Below are 21079 nucleotides of genomic sequence, written 5' to 3'. Positions count from 1 at the left end.
TGGAAGCTTATGTTTTTTTCAGCCTGCCTAAAATCACAGTTTAAAAAATAAGATTAAAAGTAATTTTAAACATAATGTTTTAAAGATAGTTCAAAAGCAGTTGAAGATATTGGATAATTCTGTTTCTTAGGAGTACAAGTCAACACCTTATGAAGGGAGACAGTTTTTCAAGAAGGTATGCTCAGCTTTTTCTGGAAACTGTGTTCCTTTAAACTCAGTTACAGACAGACTGTACTTGGTCCTTTGTAAGAGGATGTGGAACCATCAGAGTGAATGAAGTTGCAGCCACTTCGCTGCACAATAAAAATGTTACTTAATGAGCAGGAAGACTGCAACCACCATATTTTCCCCTGCAAAATGAATTGGATGTTCTTGTGGTTATTTTTTCTTCCCAAAATTCATAAGCCTAAGGTGGTCCTACACATTCTCTTCTAATGAATCATTTCTCCCTTATTAAAAAAAGTAAATAATGTTGTAACTTTTTAATATTAAGAAAACTTGTCTCTTGTATGTGGAGGTTGTTGAATGACTTCCTACCTTCAACTTAAGTAAAGGCCCAAAAACTGAGGAGAGAGAAGCTGGATCATAGCAGGAAGAAATAGGAGATGAGAACAGTGAGAATGTGAGATTACTTCAGCTGCTTGTGGAATTGCAGCCTGGCATCTTTGGATTTCACAGCCTTTCTGTAGTTTTCACTGGAGGTCCTAGGGCTTCCCTCTCTCCCCTGTGTGTAGCTTCTGCTTGTTTTGTTCCTTCTGCTTACCCTGCCAAGGCAAAAAGTATGTGTATCAATCAACACAGACTTTAGGGTATTAGGAAAGATCCTGTGATAAGATAGGAAAGAGTCTGCATTCACACACACATCCTTGCTTAATGCAGTGGTTGATCCAACTACAAAGACTTTGTAAAATAATGAAGAATTTTGGAGGCATCTATTTGCATTGCCTAGATATTTTGAAGGAATTAATAATTCTTGTAACTAGTGTTGTCTTCTTTCAGAAAAGTTAGCTGCTTGAGCTAAAATTATGTTTCCTTTTCACTGGTTCAGGTTAAAAGGCTAAACAGTGTGTTTTATTGAGTTTTACTACCTCTTGCCTTTTTGATTACAGGTGATACTTAGGGGTAACGCTCTCTATCTGCTGAGGATTAGTGCAAGACTTGTGCAAATTGTAAAGTATGGACGCGCTATTTAAATGAAGCTAATGGGCATGTAGGTCTGTTGTTGATTTGCAGCTTGAATGTAACCCTTGGCCTTGACTCTTTAAACAATGTATAAGTTATAGGAGACGAGAATATTTTGGAGCTACAAGAAAGAAAGGTCTTTGAATACTTAATTTATTTCAATGTGATCGCATGTCTAGCCATTTTGTCCTGAAATATATGTTGACAAAACACTGGTTGAAAGCCTTTTTACAGCTTTTTGCTGCTGGGACATCTGGTTTATTGCATGAGAGTACACATATATTTCTGCTTGTCTTTACAGAAAGCTTTGGCAGGGGTAGATGATCTGCAGCAAGTGAAGGCCCTAGAGATGCGAGTAGATACAAGAGAGACCAGCTTGGGAAACTTTGGTAAGAAAACAGTTTTCTGCTCACCATCTCAAATTTTCCTTTATCGTGTCTTGGGCTGGGGACTCAATGACCAACAGCCAATGTAAAGTACTGTCCTGCTCAAAGCTCTTGAAACATGATCTCCCTGGTACCTCACACTCCTTGATCTGTTTTCTTGTGTGGGGCTCTAAATAGGACTGAAAATATGACAATGGGATGAGTGACACCATTTGTCTAAAGCCAACTAGCTTGAACAAATGTTTCTTGTATGATATGCTTCCAGGCCCTAAATGAGCATTTACTGATTACCTTGTCCTTTAGAGTACTTTTCTCTAGCGAAAGAGTAGCCGAAGGTCAGTTTTCCTCCCCCATAAGATTTCCCTGTGACTGAGAATTTGCCAGTGATATCAGGTGGCTCATGCTGCCAGCAGCTTGTCTTTGCCTCCTGTACTCCCTCATTGAGCTGTGCTGGAGGAAGGTCCTGTAGATATGTCATTTTGATGAGCCACAAGCAGCCCTAATGCTTGTAATACATTTCTATGTCATCATCACTGCACCAGGGAAGTGAGAGGTACCACAGGAATTCCCTCTGTAGTAGAGTTAACACTGAGAATATAAAACCTTCCTTTTTTTCCCCGTACTGGCAATCATTTTCTGTCATTTGGCTTCCTACCAGAAGCTTCTATCTTCTGTTACATTGAAGCTGAGTAACTACTGCAGGGTAATGTTTTCTGTGCTGAAAGGAGCCATGTCCCCAGAAGTATGTGTTGGTATTTTCAGCCTAGCGGTTAATTTTTCATATGCAAATGACTATAATGTAACAGTTGATTAGCTTTAGTGGGTCTTTTGATGTCCATTTGTCAAGAATAGTTGAGCAAGTACAATGAAGGGGGCTTTTGTCTGAAATTATAAGCCCCCTTGTATTGGTTATTCTGCTTGTTTCACAAATAGGTCTCTTTCTGATAGGCACTTGATAATTTAAAGTAAATTACATCCGTTTCTTTCAGAGATCATAATCTATTCAGTCATGTTTCGTCCAATTGATAAGAAAATCTCATTATACCATTTCTACAATGCTCAAAAGTGATGCTCCCTTTCCTATGCCATTTTATATTAGCTGTGATGAACTAGCAAAATGTTTCACCTTTTTCACTCTCTCTTCCCTTTCCTTTCTTTTACTGGAATAAATCCCTTTCTCCTCCCCACGGTTAGGCTTTTGCAGCTTCTACAGAATACAGAACACTATTCTCATGTTGCAAACAATTTCAATTTTGTTTATATCCCACTGTTTGCACCAAGAGTTGGCCCTTGAGGGCCATAAAAACCAGCAGCTGCAGGTCCCCACTGCTTTTGAGAATAACAGAACATCAAGACTGCCCTGAATTTCCTTCTGTCTTTTTTTTTCAGTGCATTTCTGAATTTCCTTCCTGAGAAAATCTCTTTGCAAATGTCAACAGGTGGCTAGGGCAGTAAGTTTGCCACTTAATGCTTCCAGTGATCTTCAGTTTCTTGCTGTTTTTTCCACATGGCAGATGATTTTTATGTGCATTGAGTAAGGCCTAAATTTTTAGGGGTGTTGCAGAGCAGTTGACGTCTTCAATGTGAATGGTGTAAGGAAGACTGCTGTTGAAGGTGTTAGGCTCATTGCCTGCTCCCTGTTGGCTGTCTGCCCCTGGAACTGTGCTGCTGACCTGGCCCCTGGTCACAGCGGTCTGGAGAAATAGCCTGAGGGAAAGAGTAGGGTAAGAACCAGACCAGCTGGAATGACAGAAGTTCCAGTTTTTCCCCTACTAGGACAGTCAAGCAATAGGGGTATCCAGAGAGGTTTGGAGACTTCATCCTTGTAGGTTTTCAAGACCTGGCTGGTTGAAGACGTGAGCACCCTGGTCTGATGTCACAGACAACCTGGCTCTGAGCTTGAGACCTCCAACTGTCCCCTCCAGCCTGGACTGCTCTGTAATTGGAGTTTTTTTGCATTTGAAACCTGGCTGATTGGCTTGCTTTATAGCCATATTAAAGCACTTAACCTTGTTCTCACTGTATTCCTTGGCTGTGGAAGGAGCATCTTTGTCATCGAGAAATTATTTGTTGGATGATTAGTCCAAACTCAGTATATTGTTTTAACTGGTTTTATGTGTAAAGATAAAACAGGCTGTGCAAGCACTTAAATGGCCAGGTAGAAGTGTTAAAAGTTACTGGACTGCACATAACTGGGTCACCTGGAACCTTGCACCACTGGAATCCCAAATTTACAACACAGTTTTCACTTGAGAAACATTTCAAGATTCACAGCCTGTGTTACAGACTGTAACACAAACACCCGGGGCCTAAAGATTTACAGAGTGATTTAAAACTTGTTGCTTGATGTTTTTCTTGAGACCATTCCACTTTGGGATGTGCTAAACTTTAAAGCACCATCCTGCTAACCTTTCCCAGTTTGTCAGGTCTGCTTCTACACAATGGCGTGACGTGGTGGGAACAGTTACTTTTCTTAGGGATAGGGTGGTGGGAACAGTTACTTTTCTTAGGGATAGGGTGTGGGCTAAAACACAGAAAGACTGTTATCAAGATATTTTCATGTGATCAGTTTTAAAATTAAGGAAAGGCTTCATGCCAGAGCTTGAATCTGAATATTTGCGGGGCTTGGGGTAATAGCTGAAATCTCTAGCTGTTTTCAGTGTGCCTTGCTGAGTGACAGGGAAAACACTGAAAACCCTGGCAGGTCTTGTATCCAGCTTTGCAGATCTTGGAGCTGATTTCTATGCTTTTCAGCTGCATGTAGACTTCAGTTCATACTCAAACAGAGGGACTATTTGCTTTTCATTAGCTTATCCCTTCAGTTTTGATTGCTGACAGATATGGGATTGCATTTGTGACCTGCTCACAGAAATTCATGTTGAAAATAATGGCGTGTTAGAGTCATTTAAGACACTACATAGTCCTCTTATTTCTAAGTAATTTCAATACCTACAAATCAAGTTACCCACAGTGCTCTTCGCTGCTCCTTATTAAATTGCTGCCTGCTGGTGCCAGGCTCAGTTGATTACGTGTCTGGAGATTGCCACTTCCATTGCACGCATTTTATCAAGGAAAAGCTCTGTTAAAGGTTCAGAAGTAGGCATGTGCCGTTTTTCACACAGGGTCATCATCTCTCTTTCCTCTTGCCCTATTTGTTGGCATTCCTGGTGCGGAGCCAGGAGATGTTTGTCGGTAGCCAGTGTCACAGCAGCAGGTGCTGGCACCATCAGGGAGCCTGTACAGGGGCTGGAGGTGTGAGTCTGGCCCATCCTGGTCTTGGTTTAGCTCGAACTGACAAACCTTGCTGAGTAGGGCTTGGACAAAACCCGCTGCAGCAGGGCTTGAGCAGGGTCTCCATGAGTCACAAGTATGTACTGGGGCAGCATGCTTGTGTTAAACCCTGCACTGATGTGTTTTTTTGGAGATTCACATCTCAGGTAGCTCGACTGCAGCTGGCTTGGGTTTGCCTGCAGGTGCTGCTTTCTTATCTCCAGTTATATTGCCCAGTTCACCTCAGAAATGTGGGAAGAAAAATGCAAGTTAAGAAAATGTGTAGAAATAACATCAAAGTGATGTATCTTACTTGATCAAATACATCTTAAGTGAATTAAGTAGACTGTTTAATTTACATATCAGGTTGCTCTTGCTGGAAGAGTACAGCCTGTTTTCACATGCCTGTTTTGTATTGTAGGATCAACAAAGCATGAAGGTTGCCTAATGGCAGTGGAAGTACTTATCAGTAATTTCTTTTGTGTGCTTTTGACTAGTCCGTATTGCAAAAGACATAAGAAGTGAAGACATGATGTTTTTTGTTAACAATAGGATAACAAGATATATGATGCTACCTAAAGAATACCTCCTAGTGTAAACAGCAAGTGTTATAAATATAAGTGTTATAGATTGCAGAATATAGCAAAATCAGCATTTTGGCTGTTTTCTCCTTACTCCTAGTCAGTTTTCTAAATGTCACCTGCTGTGCCAAGGCAGCTCAGAAAGACATCTACATTGCTACCCTGCTTGTGAAATGCAGCACTTCGGGCGATGTTGTTGAATGTGCTTGTATTGCTTTTATTCACCTACCTTACACTTCGATTTCTTTCTACTCTTCATTTAGTTTTGTTCCACTGGGACAGTACAGTAGAATAGTTTAACACCAGTACATTGTTGGTGGTTAGTAATTTCAGAGCCATGTAACAAAATCGGTATTTAGCGAAAGGGAATCGTAGACAGATGAGATAACATTGCTTGTCACTCTGAATTCTTAGCCTTGTCCTGCAATTGTCAGCATTTTCCTGGACCATTCTCATTTTTGAAATTTGAAATTATGCACCATGAAGGCAGTTTCAGAATAAGGAACATATGGTCTGTACTTTTAAAATCAATATTTGAAGTTAATATTGTTGATATTTTAGAGTATTTTTATTTTAATATAAGAATAATTTGTGTCCTTGCTCTCAGGAAAGATGCCATGAGGGTTAAATGCCATGAAGAAAATTAGAAATATATTGTTACATTTGGGTAGATCTCTTATTTTGACACCTTCATTTTACAATTTTCTCTTCTTAATTTAATCTTCCAGGCTCTAATGTATATATAAGCACTTGGGACTGTAAAAACCATGTACAATGAATTTTTAACACCAAAGAACAATTACATATCGATATAAAACTTAGAGGAGGGAAGAACCTGCAGACTTGCAGAAATACATTGCAGAATCTTGTTTGCAGAATTTTGCACTGCTACGCATAGAATACTTCTATTTCAGTCCAGCAAACCACACATTAGAGTGTAGCACTCTAGAAGATCCTAGGGATAGATCATGCCAAAATATCTGAGAAGGAGGATCATGTTACATGAAATAACCAGATGTGAAAATTATATCATCAGCCTGTCACTCTGTTAATAGTTGGTTTTTTCCTGAATCGACCCTAAATGCATTCAGTGGAAAGCTTTTTCTTGTGCAAGTCTCTCCCTTTCTCTTGCACTACTCTTCTTGACTCTTCATTCAAATCTTCTGCTTAATACCAGTTCTTAAAACACATTTGCTTTGTAATGCTTTGCAATAGCCTTTGCTTGGTAACCCTTTCACCTCTCTGGTTGAATCCATGGCAAGGCTATTACCCACTGCTGAGCTGGGACTGGGAAGGCTACTGCATCCTTCTCACTCTTTCCTTTAACACTTTGGGGGACATCATTTAATCTCTCTGTCCTTATCGGAAACAGGATAGCAATTTTTTTTTTAGTCTAGATTTTGATTTTTTTCTGTAGGGAGTTTCTTAGGGCATGGTTTGTATCTGAGGAAGTATTTGCTCAATAGCTAGTATGACTGCTGTGAATAATTAGAGAGATCCTAATATCTCCTCTGCCAGGACTCCAAATTGTTTTGTTATAAATGAATAAAACTTATTTGACATGAGAAGGTATGCCCTGCAGAATAAGGATTATGTGTTTTAATTTGTATTCCAATTTTTATGGATTATGGAAAATGATTAAAAAACAAGGCTAAAAAATTTGCACAGGGTGTTTTGAATTTTTTGGTTTTTTTCAAAAGAGCTTTGCAAAGACATGAAGTTAAATATTTGCAGTATAGCATGAAGATCAATATGTACATTATAATCACTCCCAAATAACACTAGATGTAGATAATGCTTCTACTAAAACACGATTCATTAAGATGTTTTTACCATAACTGCTCTTTTCTGTTTGGGGAATGAACAACAGAACCTCCTTTGTTTGCTTTGGAGATCCCACTCCTTTTTTCTTCTTTTTTTTTTTAACCTCTTTTTTTGTTGTTTGTTTCCATTTTTTTTGTTGTTGTTGTTTAATTTTTATCCTTTGCAAAGTGCTGAAATGATGTCCTTCTGGACATTAATAAGTCACCCTTTCCAGAGAGTGATTACTCAGAGGACTCATAAAAATATTTGCTGAGAACACAATTTAATGTTTCAGCAATGATCCAGTTTGTCTAAAATTGGTATTACTTCTACATGATTGCATGTTAGGCTGGAGGATGCTCACCAGCCTTGGGTAGGCTCTGCTAGTGGGAAAGGGTAAAAGTTTGTTATTGTCAATAACAAATGTTTCCTGAGACTTATGTCCAAATTATTCTGTACCTTGGAGGGATTTGGTGTATGATTTTGGTTCAGAGACATCTTTAGAAGCAACCAAAAAGGCAAATGTCTCTCAGGGATAGAAAAAAAAAAAAAAAGCATTAATTAAAGTAATAACAACAGAGTACTGAGGTTTCCATAGATATGAAACTGTACAATTCAATAGTAAACAATTGATCAGATTCAGAAAATTAAAAAGGAGAAAGCAATGCTTAGCAAAATAGAAGTAGTGTTTTGGGAACCTCTGAGCTATAAAAGATTATGTGACATGGAACATTGTGGTTTTGTTGTTTGACTCAGTTACATTTTGAAGAACTGTCACTTAGCTGTGTATCCAGTTAAGTCCATCACTACTTTCCATTAAATAAGTCATGGAATCCTATACTCTAAAGCATCCCTTACCTCTTCAGGGTATCACTCAGTTAATAGTCAATAAGGATGCGGAATCAGACCAAAGAAAACAGACACCCCTGAAGCCAGTTTCTATTGTTGTCTGTCTGGAAAGGTGCCCTGTCAGAGAGGGGTTCAAAAAGTTATAACTGAGTAGTCATGCAGACAATACGTATATGTTTCAAAAATGCAAAGGATGAAATATTTTTTGAGTGAAATAATCTCATGGATTTTCTTAGAAGAATTCCAGTGCAGATCTGGCAGAAACAGCTAAACAGTAAAATCAGATGCTTCAACTTTTAATTGTCCTAAGTTTCCTTTACTCTCATCCCAGGTCTGCAAAGTGATTCTTTATTCTGTTCCTATAGGTGTGCATCTACCTAATCTGAGAGAACTGAAGTTGAACAATAGCTTACTTGCGTCTGTGAGGTAAGAAATGAATGATTCTATGAAATAAGTATAAAGAATAACAGTCCACAATTTTATTCAAGTGGTAAAATCTTCATTTGTGCTGCTTTCATTTCTTCTATTTCTCCATGCTATGATAAGGGATTAGGTCATGTATATATGCTCTGCTACTACATAAGTTTAAGGACGGGACCTGAGCTGGAATAAATCAGTGTAGCTGCAATGGTGCCAATGAATTAGCCCTAGTATGCCACCAGGGAAGTTCCTGCCATCCTGACATGGAAATTTGTTACAAGTTTGAAAGGAGCTAAAAACTCACCTCTTATCTATGTCTAGGTGCTTGGATTTCAGAGTGTTTCAGCCTTTGGGCTTTTATTGTGCACAGTAGCCCGTTCTATACAGGTCAGACCAGTTCCTCAGCTGATGAAAATCGCTCTGGCTCTATTGAAGTTAATGAAGTTGGGTTTATAAAAGCTGCTATGCAGACTGCATGTCCCTGGCTTACTGAGTTTCATGAAAATGTCACCTATCTTCTCCCAGACAACGGGGGAGTTGGTTGGTTGGAAAGGAACAAGTGAAAACCATCACAATGAGGAAGCAGAGCTGTCTTTTCTGTGCTGATATCTGTATTACCCTTGGTAACTAATGCATAGTGGAAAACTGCAGTTCATATCAGGAAAGGGCTGTGTAAAAGGCCATCTTTATTTTAAACAGGACTGCCCTCTGGCTTTTTGTGGCTATCTGCTAAATTTGTGGAGGGAAAAGGTAGTGGTTTTGCCAATTCTTGTTAAAGAGAACATGTTTCCTGATAAGAAATGGCAATAAATTCTTTTTGGTCTCACTAAAGTTGCTAATGAACTTCAGTTATCACACTTTGATCTTATTTTCTCTTGTTCTGGTGATGAGAGGAAGTATCTGCAGTCTAAATTTTGCTTTTCCCACCTTCTAGTCCGTAACATCTAAAAGTGGTAATTCTACATTGCTGCAATTATTTTAATAGCAACCAACCATTGTCATAAGCATGAAATTGCTCCATTATTGCAATGGAGGAGTAAGTGGTGGGTGAAAAAAATTATGATTTTGACAATATCAGAAAATATTATACTAAAAAGCAAAAAAGTTAAAAAGCGTTTCTTAGTTTGGTCAAAAATCCATGTTCACTTTAGAATGTGTCAATGGAAAATGTTTTGACCAGTTCTATTGGTATTGAATATAGAATGCAGTTCAGGAAAGCTAAACTATTTGACTGCTATTAGCAGGATTGTGCAGCTCCGTAGTCTGAGACTCTAATTTCTGTCATGAGACATTCTGGCAAACCATTTTCTTTGACCTGATGTTTTTGTGGGTTTTTGATGCAGATAATGTTTGGTCTCAAGTTGAGGTTTTATTTGACTCACTATAATGTAAATATGTTTGGGCTTGGATATCAAGTCTAATATTGTGATGATTCTCAGGCACACAAATCCCAGGAGAAGCTACCTGCTTCTCTTTTAAATAAGTGTCCTTTCTGTGTGCCAGTTAAATGCAGTTTTCAGGGAATAGGTAAAGGAAGAAAAAGACGACTTTGTTAGCTCTCCCAGACTTGAACTCATTCAGTATAGTTACAGCAGTAGCTTTCCTTTATTAATTCCCATCTTTGACAATCTGTCATTGATAACACATATCATTTAAGGGCACACCCATGCAGGCACAGACTGGCTACTTGAACTTTATTTTTGGATGTCTGCATCATGTCAATTTAATGCCCATTAAAGCAACGTTACTGCTACAGCAGTGGTGATCCCTGCTATAGCTAATGTAACATAGCTGCTTCCATTCAGCAAGCTGTTGCCATTTATTCCAAAATTTAGAAATATTATTTCTGAATCAATCTTGCTGATATTTGAATTCTGTCCAAAAAGTGGTTGTTTTGTTGTATTCAACCAAACCCTTGCAACTGAGGCTTTTGAGAATGATAGGAAAAATTGCTCTTCCTTCTCACTCAGAGTAATTCCCTCAGCCATAAGGTCAGAATCATTGTGGTTATAATTTGAAAATGGGCAGCAGATAACAGGAAGCAGCTCATAGGATCAGACTATAAGATTGGATTGTTTACTAAAAAGAAGGTAAGGACAAAAAAAGCAGACAAAAGATAGAGGGTGTTTTTTACATACTTGGAATGTTAAAAGCAGACATTCTTTTCATGCTATTTTATGTGAAAAAAACATATTATTGTGAATTATTATGAACAAAAGAGTGTGTGCATACACGAGTGGGTAATAAGATAGGAAACTTTGTTTTTTGACACTCTATTTTTGTTTAGTTTTGTCTTGCAGAGTAGAATTACCTAATTACTTTAGGATGAAATGGAATTAAAACATTTATTTTCATTTTGAAAATGTGGAAAGAATTGACTTGATAGTAAACAGGATAGAGGGAGATGTCAGAATGAAGATTTTTGATCCTGACTTTAGTTTTTGAGATGTTTACTCCTGTCAGCCTCACATGGGAACTTAACTTGTGAGGATGCTGAGGTGTGCGTTGCCATTCACCATTCAGTAGAAATCAAAGGAGGGATGTTCTGACAGTGAGGAATCAAGGTATTCATGTATTACAGTTTTCTATGGGAGAGTAAGGCTTGCTAGGCCAGTGAATTTGGATATTGGCTTCTCCTGGTAGTTTCTGAAGAAGTTCTGATTCCTTTCATGGGGAATGTGGTTGAGCTACTTTAGTTGTCAATTCATAGTCCCTCCCCAGTCTTCCTAAAGCTTGCATTACTTTTGAATACTTGAAACTTCAAAAGACTATATGTAAGCGTAGGATATCATTATCAACTATTTAATTTAATCCATAAGGAAAATGTATCCAAGTTTATTTGCAGATAATCATTCTTGGCAGTTGAAAGGGAATTTCTTTTTTGGCTGTTTCTGGGTTTTGGTTTTCTACTGGCCCTTTGCTAAAGGCGAACAGCTCTGGAAAATCCAATCTACTGTGAAAAGAAATTAGTTCATATTGTTGTTAATTTTCTAAATCACAATAATTTTATTATGTCCTTGTTCGATGACCTTCATCCATCTGCTAGCAGCTGAGAAATTCTAGATTTATGAACTGATAATCGAGGATGAAAAGTCAAACCTATTCTGAAGAGTGCCTGTTAAAATCTGCCTTCCTTTTTTGTTTTTTGGGGGGTTATTTGTGTGTGTTTGATGACCACGGTCCTCATCTTTATAGTGTTTCCAGGAAAAGAACTATATTTCAAGGCCAATGAATTACTACTTCTGCTTTGGCACATAGCCTATATATATTTTTTATCAGATTGCTTTTATTCTCAATTCAGGGATGAATGAAAAGATCTGTTTAAAAATATTTAGATAGATATCTTTACAAAAGGGCTTTTAAATCAGATAAGGGGAGCTTAGGAACTGGTTCCCATAAGTTTACAGCAGAAGCTGTTTCACCAGCTGAAGTTCCTTTCCTCCCATTCAGCTCTACGCATTGTAGCCAGCAGAAGACTTATCTGCTCTCAGGGCTACTTTAGCAACTGCTTGTAACAGGGAGAGGTCATAGTTTAAGTGAGATGAAGTGCAAAAACTTCAAAATGTGGGGACAGAAGTGATATAAGTAAAGGAAAGCAGATATTCTTTATCCAGGTAGAGTTAACATTTCATTGCTGCAGTTCTCAAATTGGTCTGGCACTATTGCAGAAGAATCTCCCAGAACATGAGGGCAATAATTTTGGTCCATTTCAGTCAGTAAAATCATCAGAAAGTTCAGATGAACAAGGTGCAGATTACATTCAAAATTAACAATTCTCATGCTTTTATGAGCCTTAGGGTATTTGTTTTGTTTTGTTTTTTAGCACCAGCTCCTGGAGACAAGGCTACCTACACAGGAATCTCTGTATTCACTTTTTGGAATGTTTTGAGCCCTCTTGGCTGTGAAAAAAATAACTGAAAATGTGAGCCAAGTGATTTAAGTAAGGGTTTTGCTGATCATTTCATGATCAGCAAAGAAACCAGAGGCAAATAAATTGTTTCTTAATTAAAGGCAAGGGCTTTAAAGTAGTGTTTAAAAATATTTTTAGACCTGAATCAAGATCTTTAGGTATTTGAACTTAGCAATATAACTCCTTGGTACTTATCCAATGAGGAGTTTAAGGAAATGTGCACCTCTTAAAATCACACAAAGTTTGCCTTCAGTGGCATTGCTCACAAGTTGAAAATTAAAAATTGATCCAAGTTCTTTACTGGATCTGGGTCAAGTTACACCATCTTGTATAAGACTGAGCTGTGATACTTATCACCCCAAGACTTGATGTATTGCTGATATTGTGTGTCTAAGGCACCAACTATTTGCTAGATGATTTTCCCTCAAACAGGAGAAATGTGGGGGCATCATTCCCCTAAATTTGCTTTTTTCCTTGTCATTTTTACCTATTCCTTTCCTTCCTGTCTCTTTTTTCCCCCTCCAGTTTGCTTTTTCTTCTACCTGTCCTTTCTAATCTTTTGCAATTACTATGTTTGATGCGTGTAACACAGGTACCACACATAAATACAATGAGTTTTATGCAACAAGAATCAGCATTGTTGTTATGATAGATAAAATCCAAAAATATTTTCTAAAATCAATTCAGTTACTTAGTTTGCATTAAAGGTGCAAATTTTTGTCAACAGATGATTCATTTGTATTACAGTAGTTTCTTACAGTGTTTAGTGAGGGATCAGGGTCCTCTTGCTCTGGGTTGTACTTACATGTACTGTCAGAGAACCACTGCTCTGATTTGGTCTGGGTGTATTGCTTCATGCCCTTATTTCAGTGCCCAGAGCATCACTGTTTATTTTCACATTTGCATTCCAGGGTGGGGAAAGCATTTAATTTCAAATGCAACCTAGTTTCTGTAAGAAGTGTTTCTGTTACTTCTTTTGTGTAGCCAGCCTGAAAGTCCTTCAGTGGTTAAGGTTGCTGTGAAGTCTCTCTTAAGAACATGTTCTTTGAGGAATTTGGGTGCTTTCCAGGAACTAGGAAAGCATTTAAATTGAATCTTAATCTCTGTATTAATGAGTCTTCTCTGTATTAATGCCTGCAGATCCCTGGGAACATTACAAACCTTGGCAAAATTGCTGCTGCCTCAAGTTTTATTTAGCACTGATAGTTTTAGGGATATTCATATTATTGATAAAAAGTAATGATTTGGGGGCAGAAATACAGCTACTTTTAGTTGAGCAGATTATATTGAGTAAAGTACCATCAGCCTGTATGTATTAGGCCCTAGGGAAATCTGATTGCTTTAACCATTTGTCTGTCCTAGGTAGACCTCTCTGAGATGCCTAGCCCTGGCTTAATATCATCAGGTCAGGTGCCCAAACTAGACAGTGTAAATGTCTTTATGACCTTAGATGTCAGGGATTCTGCCAGGCTGATTCACCAACAAGGGAAGCTGAACTCATTTTTCTGTACAAAGGCACCACTGCAGTTCTGGAGCTTGGGCTCCATTCTACAGCAGGCACAGAGGACATCAAAACAAATTTGTGGCCTTGCAGTGCCTTTACATGGTTCTTGCCTTCAGCACTCTGTTTTCTGAAACCTTCCCTAGCAGAAGCTCCCCTGTCATCTATTTCAGATTGTCAGGTACAGAGCATACCTGTAAGGAATAGGATTGTGAGGCAGAGCCTACCATTGCAGCTCCAGGTTTAAAAATCTCCTTGTCATGACAGGATCAGTAGGGAGGGTCTAGTGCATTTGTCTCATCATAGACCAAGCAGAGAGGATCTGCTCTCGTTGTCATCTGAGCAGTTCCATGGTGGTAGCTTCTTCCCCCAGGTGCACCACTATCATATTTCTATTTTGTGATCCAAGGTGCCATACAATAGAGAACATGAAAACTCTAAGAGTATCATCATAGGCCACAACACTTTTTGCAGCATTAACATTGCTAGTGAAATAGCAAAATAAATTAATAATAGATATTGTGTGCAGCAAGTCTGCCAGTAAACTCCTGCAAGGGAAGGTAAGCCCATTAAATAATTGTACTCCTTTTCTGTCCACCATCTGAATAGACATTACACTTTGAGTATATTTGGTAAAAAGTGGCCTTTTCTTTCAGGATGTTCTCATGTCATGCACCCATCCAAGGTTAGAGTTCAGCTTCTCTTTTCTGCTTCCTCAGCCACTAACTTGCTAATGTTGAATATTTGAGTAGTAAATACCTCTGCTGGAGCCTGGGCTTGTTGATATGAAGGCCTCAAACCTTTTCCATGTGTGACTTTCTCTGGGGTTCAGCTTCACTTGGTGTTGCCCAGGAGATGCAGCTCATCTTGAAGCAAACATTCCCTTAGCTGCAGATGTGCTGACAGCACAGTGTGTTCCAGGGGGTCAGAGGACTGTCATGGGGGACATTTCTCAGCTTTTCCCTTCTTCTGAGAAGACCTGAGAACCTTCCTTCTGCCTTCCTTCTGACATTTGAGGGTAAACTCCTTGGTCCCATGCAAAGAATCCAGCCCTTACTCTTTTAAAGTCAGTGAGCAGCAAAATGTGCATGTATCTCCACATGCAAAAGCCTCATTGCTGGCTCTCACCTTCTATACACAATTTTTCTTTTCCTTCCCTTCATCAAGAAAATGCGTGGATAAAAGCTTTTGTCGTTTCTAAAGGGAACCTCTGAAATTCTCTAGTAAGTGGTGTTTTGGTCTTACAAATATTGTTTGTTTACACGTAGTACTTACTTAGGATGCACTAATTGCTTTCAGTAAATGAGGAACCTTTCAGCAGTCCTCAAGCCCACCTGATTCCAGTGTCTGGAATTACAGGGGAAGCTTTACCTTTGAATCACCCAGAGGTAGCAATAAAGGCTTTGTGGCTGACTAGGCTTTGGCTAGAATAGGCTGTCGCAAGACTGGACTTTATGGCTGAGCCACACTGAACCAGGTCTTCAAAAATACAACTCAGTTCCTGAGTTAGCTGTTGTTTCTACAGCATCCTGGGTTAGCTGTAGAAATATGCCATATTTTCTGTCTCAGTTGTTTATTTTATTTATTACTCCTGGGCCGACACAGTCTTTTGAATGAGTTATGTATAACGCTTTGCCTGATGGGATCATGATCTTGCTTACATGCTTTGGATGGATATGATAAACAGAAATGGTGGTAATAACTAGCTAATTTCTGCCAACAAATAAGTACTTAGGTGGCTGGCTATTAGGCATTTTGCAGCTGCTCTGTTTCAGCTGTCAGTGTCAGGGCTCACTTATGGAAACTTACACCTAAATATTAATTATAGTCAGTGATGAGAAAGAATGGTTATAATCCTCATATGAGAAAACCCAAAGAACAGGGTTGGAAAGCAACAGTAATTAGCTCATTGCCAGTGGAACTAACTGTTAAGGAAGCTTCCCTGTCTGACCACCCCAGAGCCACTGTCAGTCACACTCCCACACCACTCCAGACTTTCACTGCTGGGACTGAAGCCCCTTTACATCGGACAGTTCCAGTGACCCCATGGGTGCCCCACTTGACTCACTGCACACCCCACACTCACAGTCAGACAAGTTTTCCTCACTGGCTCAGCCCTGGGTTTCCCATAGCAGAGCCTCAGATGTCTAGATCCTTTAAGCAATTTAATCGTGACACAGTAACACAAAAACAGCTTGAGCTGGGTGCCTCCTTTCCTTAATACTATGCAGCTGTGGAAGGATTGTCTTCATGGAAATAGGTAGTAAAATCATCAGCATTAGTTTAATGGGTTTGTAGTTGTTTTGATTTTCTCCTACAAGAGAGTTGCTTCTCTGCAGCTTGTTTGGGTTTTTATTGAAAATAATTATGTTCAGTGGGAAATTACATTCTTGGAATGCAAGGTAAGTTCCGATTTTAAAAATGTAGTGAGTCAGGTTGGAGGAGAAATTAAGCTACATGGTTTTATTCATCAGTTGGTAACTGCCAAGCAATATGAATAAAAAATGAACAAATAGAATTTCAGTGTACAATCAGTTTTATGATCTAATTTCTATAGAATATTCTCCACACAGGAGCTGATTTAGTTGTTCTTATTTTCTGTGGATGCATTACTGCACACAAAGGGCCTGTTGCTATTTTTACCCTAAAATACGTGCACACTTTTTCTCTACGTCTTAAAACAATGCATCAGATCTCTCAGATGCGTTGGTAGCTGGATCAATAGCTGCAAGAACGAAATACAGAAATGCCTTCGTGGTTTAGAAGGTGAAGTTTATGATTTTGTCAGCATGTATAATGCATGCATATTCTTTACCCTTTGCCTTAAGCTGCACTGCATGTTCTTGTTGTGGAAGTGAGAACCTGAACACAAAGGTCTGATAATGAAACCTATTACCTCCACTTCTGGCAGTAGAAGTTTTATGAAGGATTATGTATTCGAAAAGATTGTTTGTGGCATCTCCTGGTTTGAGCTTCGTCAGCCTCACAGTCCTGCCGCTCTGCTTCCTACTGCTTCATCCCACTACAGGCAAGAACTTGTAGTGTTTTGGTTTACTCTACTTATTGTTGTTTAGTTTGTCTTGCCCTTATTTGTAATTATAGTAATTGTCCATTGTCCCTATTAAGGTCCCACGGACCTTTTTTTTTCCAAGTTCTTTTTCTCAGCATCCCAGGATAAACTTAGTTTTAAGATGTAATGTTTGTTCCATAAGAACTTCTTAAAGAAAAAAGCTTTATCACTACGTTACATTTTGACCCTAGAAATAGGAAGAATCAGTAGCATAAACTTTATCCTTTATAAAAGAAGCACATTAAAATATGATTGCTAAATCATACTGGAGGATTTTAAAAATATTTGAAAATGTGCTTATTTGTTTAATGAGTCTTATTTTGTCACTGTAGTTACAAGTGTGCATGGTGTGCATTTCTCTTGCACAAAAACCATGTACCATTTTGATGAGATGATTGGTAGCCTGCAAACCCAAAGGAAACATTGCAATTAGTTATTCCTGCAAAGGAATCATTACAAATTAGTCTACAAAGGAACTGTTTGTAGGTGGTCAAAAGCAGGGTCGAGATATGTCGGAGAATTTTGTGTGAAATTGTTCATGCAGACCTTTTGGGACTTTTGTTGGCAGGAGGTCCCTGAGAACAGTTAGTCTGCTCACACGTGATGAAGCCTCTCTGTTGGTCACTGGAGCTGATCAGTGGCACCACTGGCAGCTGAGAGCCCTTGTGAGGTTTTGCATTTCTGCCATAAGGCCCATCTCCATAACTGAGGAGAGATTACAACATCTACTGCTTGATACTCCTGGAGTGGGAATTTGTTTGAAAGAAGTCAAGAATGGCGTGTGGAATTTGCTATATGTCCACCAGATTTGGGATGTCTGTTGGTCTACTGTACAATAAGTGCTGAGGTTCTGCCTTGTAGAACACCGGTAGTATGGAAATCTGTAAGGTCTCCGTCTGCCTCAGTAGTTGGGTTGATGGGCTCTGAGGTCCCCCAAGCTTCTCTTCTGCATCTTGTTTGCTTGTTGTAAAAGGACATCTGGCAGCCAGTACAAGCAGAGAAAATCTCCCTCAAAGCTATTTTTTAAGGAAAAAGTCTTGACTTGGGATATATGGAGACAAGTCTGTCATGCCAAATCTGGAATGAACATTCAAGGCTGAGAGATAAAAGAAATTTGGAGTAAATCACCTGACATTCACAGGCCCAAGTTGTACCTGTATCTGTTGCTTGTGAGTTCCTGTATTTTTTGTTTTTCTTATTATATATATACAGATATAAAAGGAAAAAAATGAAAAGTTACAAAGAAATTATCCTCAGCCACAGGAGAAAATCATTAATGTCAAACAAATGTGCCTGATCAGCTACTCCAAGCTGATCCAATTCTATAGTTGTGTGTGGTCAACTAATCTAGAATTTCAGTTTTTCTGAAACACAGAAAAAGAGGTTTCAGGGACTTTTTAGTGGTGTGTGTGTTAACACCACTGAACCTGTCAGATGATTTGGATCTTTTATAGAATATTCCTTCTACTTGCTCTGCAGCATTAAAAGTTTCAAGTGTTGATTTTGAAGGATGAGATCTGTATTAAATCGAAGTTGGAATATATCTGTCTTACTCTGCCAAAGCTCAGACCTGGAACATACTGTGAAACAGGCACACAACATGTAGGAGACTGAGAAGTTATTCATGTAGGAAATTTCAAAGCACTGTGGGATTCAGTTCTTCAATGTAACTTGCTCATTCTGTAACCACAGTTTCGCTATCCTTTGGGTTTTTTTACATGTAAGCTTTCAGCAATGAGAATGAACAACTGCCAAAGCTATAGGAACTGTCAGTAGCTCTGGGGCTAAACTGAGGGACAATGTAGGTGTGAGAGTTTTATTTACTGTGTGTCTCAACTTTTTCCTATTTGAAAATTCACTTGGTCTTGTGGAAGACATAATGTATCTGGTGAGATGCAGCCATGGTGTGTTGGATTTCTCCAGCATCTCTAGGATGCAGCTTTATGCCAACGGTGGGACCTGGAGTAGGGTGGAAAAAAAAAAATCAAGGACAGGTCTTGTTCCACAGGTACACACTTTGGCAACTCCTACTCCTTTCAGATGGTGGGAGCTGAGTTAGAGCAACTGATCTTCCATTGTTAAAATGCTAGCAGTAACTAAGTTGACAAGCAGTTTTAATGATCAAAAGGAAATTAACACAAAATTACGTTATCCTTTCCACACATGTATAGTCGTGTGTTAGGGAATTGCTGTTCCTGACTCCATCGACATTGATCAAGCCCATTATTCTGCTCTAGGGTTTTTTGACAGCATCTAAAACTGAGAGCACTTGAAATTAAAGCTACATTTAATCTCTATTAACTCTAGCAGAAGTAACATCTGGGTTACCGTAGACACAATTATTAGTTACAGAAGCGTGTGTATCAGGACTCCATTTCACTTACAAATACCTCTCTCCTGTTGGTCTCATAAAGCACTTTTTGTTTAAATGAAATATAATCTGACATGGCAAATAAAGTGCCTGCAAGTAGCATAGCACCTGGTGTATTATTGCAGTTGCTACAGTGAGTTCAATGAGGCAATGAGAAGCAACAATGACAAGTGAAAAAGTCAAGAATGGCCCAGAGATGTGTCTCATTGGGTTTGGGTTCTTCCACTGTTGTTATCTTCTCTATCCAGAAGCCGTCCTCACTTGCCAGCACTGGAGGGGAGGTGATCTCGGTCCTACTGAAGGCACAGGGAGGTGGACACTGGTGTTAGTGCAACAAGGTGTCTTATCAGGACCACCGGTGTGGTCTCTGACTCCAGTCCTGGAAAACAGACAAACTGCCTTGAAGTTTGTGATTTTGACTGCCATAGCCAGGTAGTCTCCTGCCCTTGTTTTCAGGCTTTTGCTTTAGAGAAAGTGCTGGCCAAAAGCACACGGCTCCTTGATAATCGCCATTTGCGTTGGTAGGCCCACAAAAGCTGCAGCAGCTGTTTCTCCCCTTGGCGTAGCAAAGCTGATAAGGCAGAATCAAGGGCTGGACAAAGTGTGAAGCCTTGAATGTTCTCCCTGATTTATTGACCCTTTGTGCAGCACCAGGCAGTTGCATTTCCTCACAGACACCCATTTTTCTGTCAGGAAAGTGTGCAGCAGAGTTCCACAGGTTAAAAAAAGCAATATACCAGACCTTTACCCTTTTCCAAACTTGAAACTTAAAACACAAGCAACCAACCAACAAAATAAATACCACAACCATGGAATAAAATAGTGAAATCTGTTTGTTGGGAGAAATATTGCCAGGGGCATCAGCACTGCAGCCCATTTTGAAAACAGCTGCTTATTCATAGTTAGGTTGCCTAAAAACTATGGGACAACAGAGACATGCTACTGCAAAGACCTTTGGCAACAATAACTTTTGGTTCATACAGAAATTCTTCATTTGCATGTAAAAGGGAGATATGAAAACAGAATTTCATAGACACAACTGTTATTTAAGAAGACCTTTGGTAAATGCATGCTTTCTGTTCAGCCTAAAACACACTAGCCTTCTTCTGATGTGTTTGAGCATATGAGTTTAAAATTGCCTAGCAAACTGTCTTTTTGCTTAGTTTTTGAAGTCTCTACCATGTCTCTATGCTTAAGAACCCTTACTGTTGAAAAGCTGCACAGTTACGTGGCACAGAATCACAGAATATGATCTTCTGAGTTGGAAGGGACCCATAAGTATCATTGAGTCTAACTCCTAAGTGCATGGCCCATACGGGGATCAAACCCACAACCGTGGTGTTATTAGCGCCATGCTCTGACCAACTGAACTAATCTTCAGAAGGCAGAATGTGGCCAGATTATTAGGTCCTACGTTTCTGTGGTATTTCAGCCTAAAAGTGAGCTTCTGGCAGCAAAAGATGGGACATGATGCTTGTTGTCTTGCACCTTGGGCCATGGTCCACACTGGCACAAGGGAGCATAAGAAGCTAATGGCGATGTAAGGTGCAAGACAGAGGAGATGCAAGCCAAGAGTTTTTGGTATATTGCTACTTGAATTTGAAAGGGCAAATAAAAAACCAACAAAGACTGCAATACTGCAAAGGAAGTCAGGTCTTCACATTCATATGACATTTGTTCAACTGTGAAAGGGCACTGCAGGGACGACAAGGATATAGTGTCAGTGTTGCTTGCAG

General features: G+C 39.2%; 1 protein-coding gene across 12 annotated transcripts in view; it reads left to right on the top strand.

The window, feature by feature from the left end:
- Positions 1–21079, top strand: part of LRRC56 (leucine rich repeat containing 56) — a 78201-nt gene that overhangs the window by 35849 nt on the left and 21273 nt on the right. For 11 of the 12 annotated variants that reach the window (XM_032691602.1, XM_032691601.1, XM_032691603.1 and 8 more), the window contains 2 exons: positions 1484–1571; positions 8437–8497. In XM_032691602.1, the coding sequence (XP_032547493.1) occupies positions 1484–1571; positions 8437–8497 (149 nt within the window). Of the gene's footprint in view, positions 1–1483; positions 1572–8436; positions 8498–10461; positions 10582–21079 lie in introns of those variants that run through there. The other variant, XM_032691608.1, reaches the window with a different exon arrangement.

This window comes from Chiroxiphia lanceolata, chromosome 6 (genome assembly GCF_009829145.1).
Source record: "Chiroxiphia lanceolata isolate bChiLan1 chromosome 6, bChiLan1.pri, whole genome shotgun sequence".
NCBI classification, from domain to species: Eukaryota; Metazoa; Chordata; class Aves; order Passeriformes; family Pipridae; genus Chiroxiphia; species Chiroxiphia lanceolata.
This window is presented reverse-complemented; position numbering and strand designations above follow the sequence as displayed.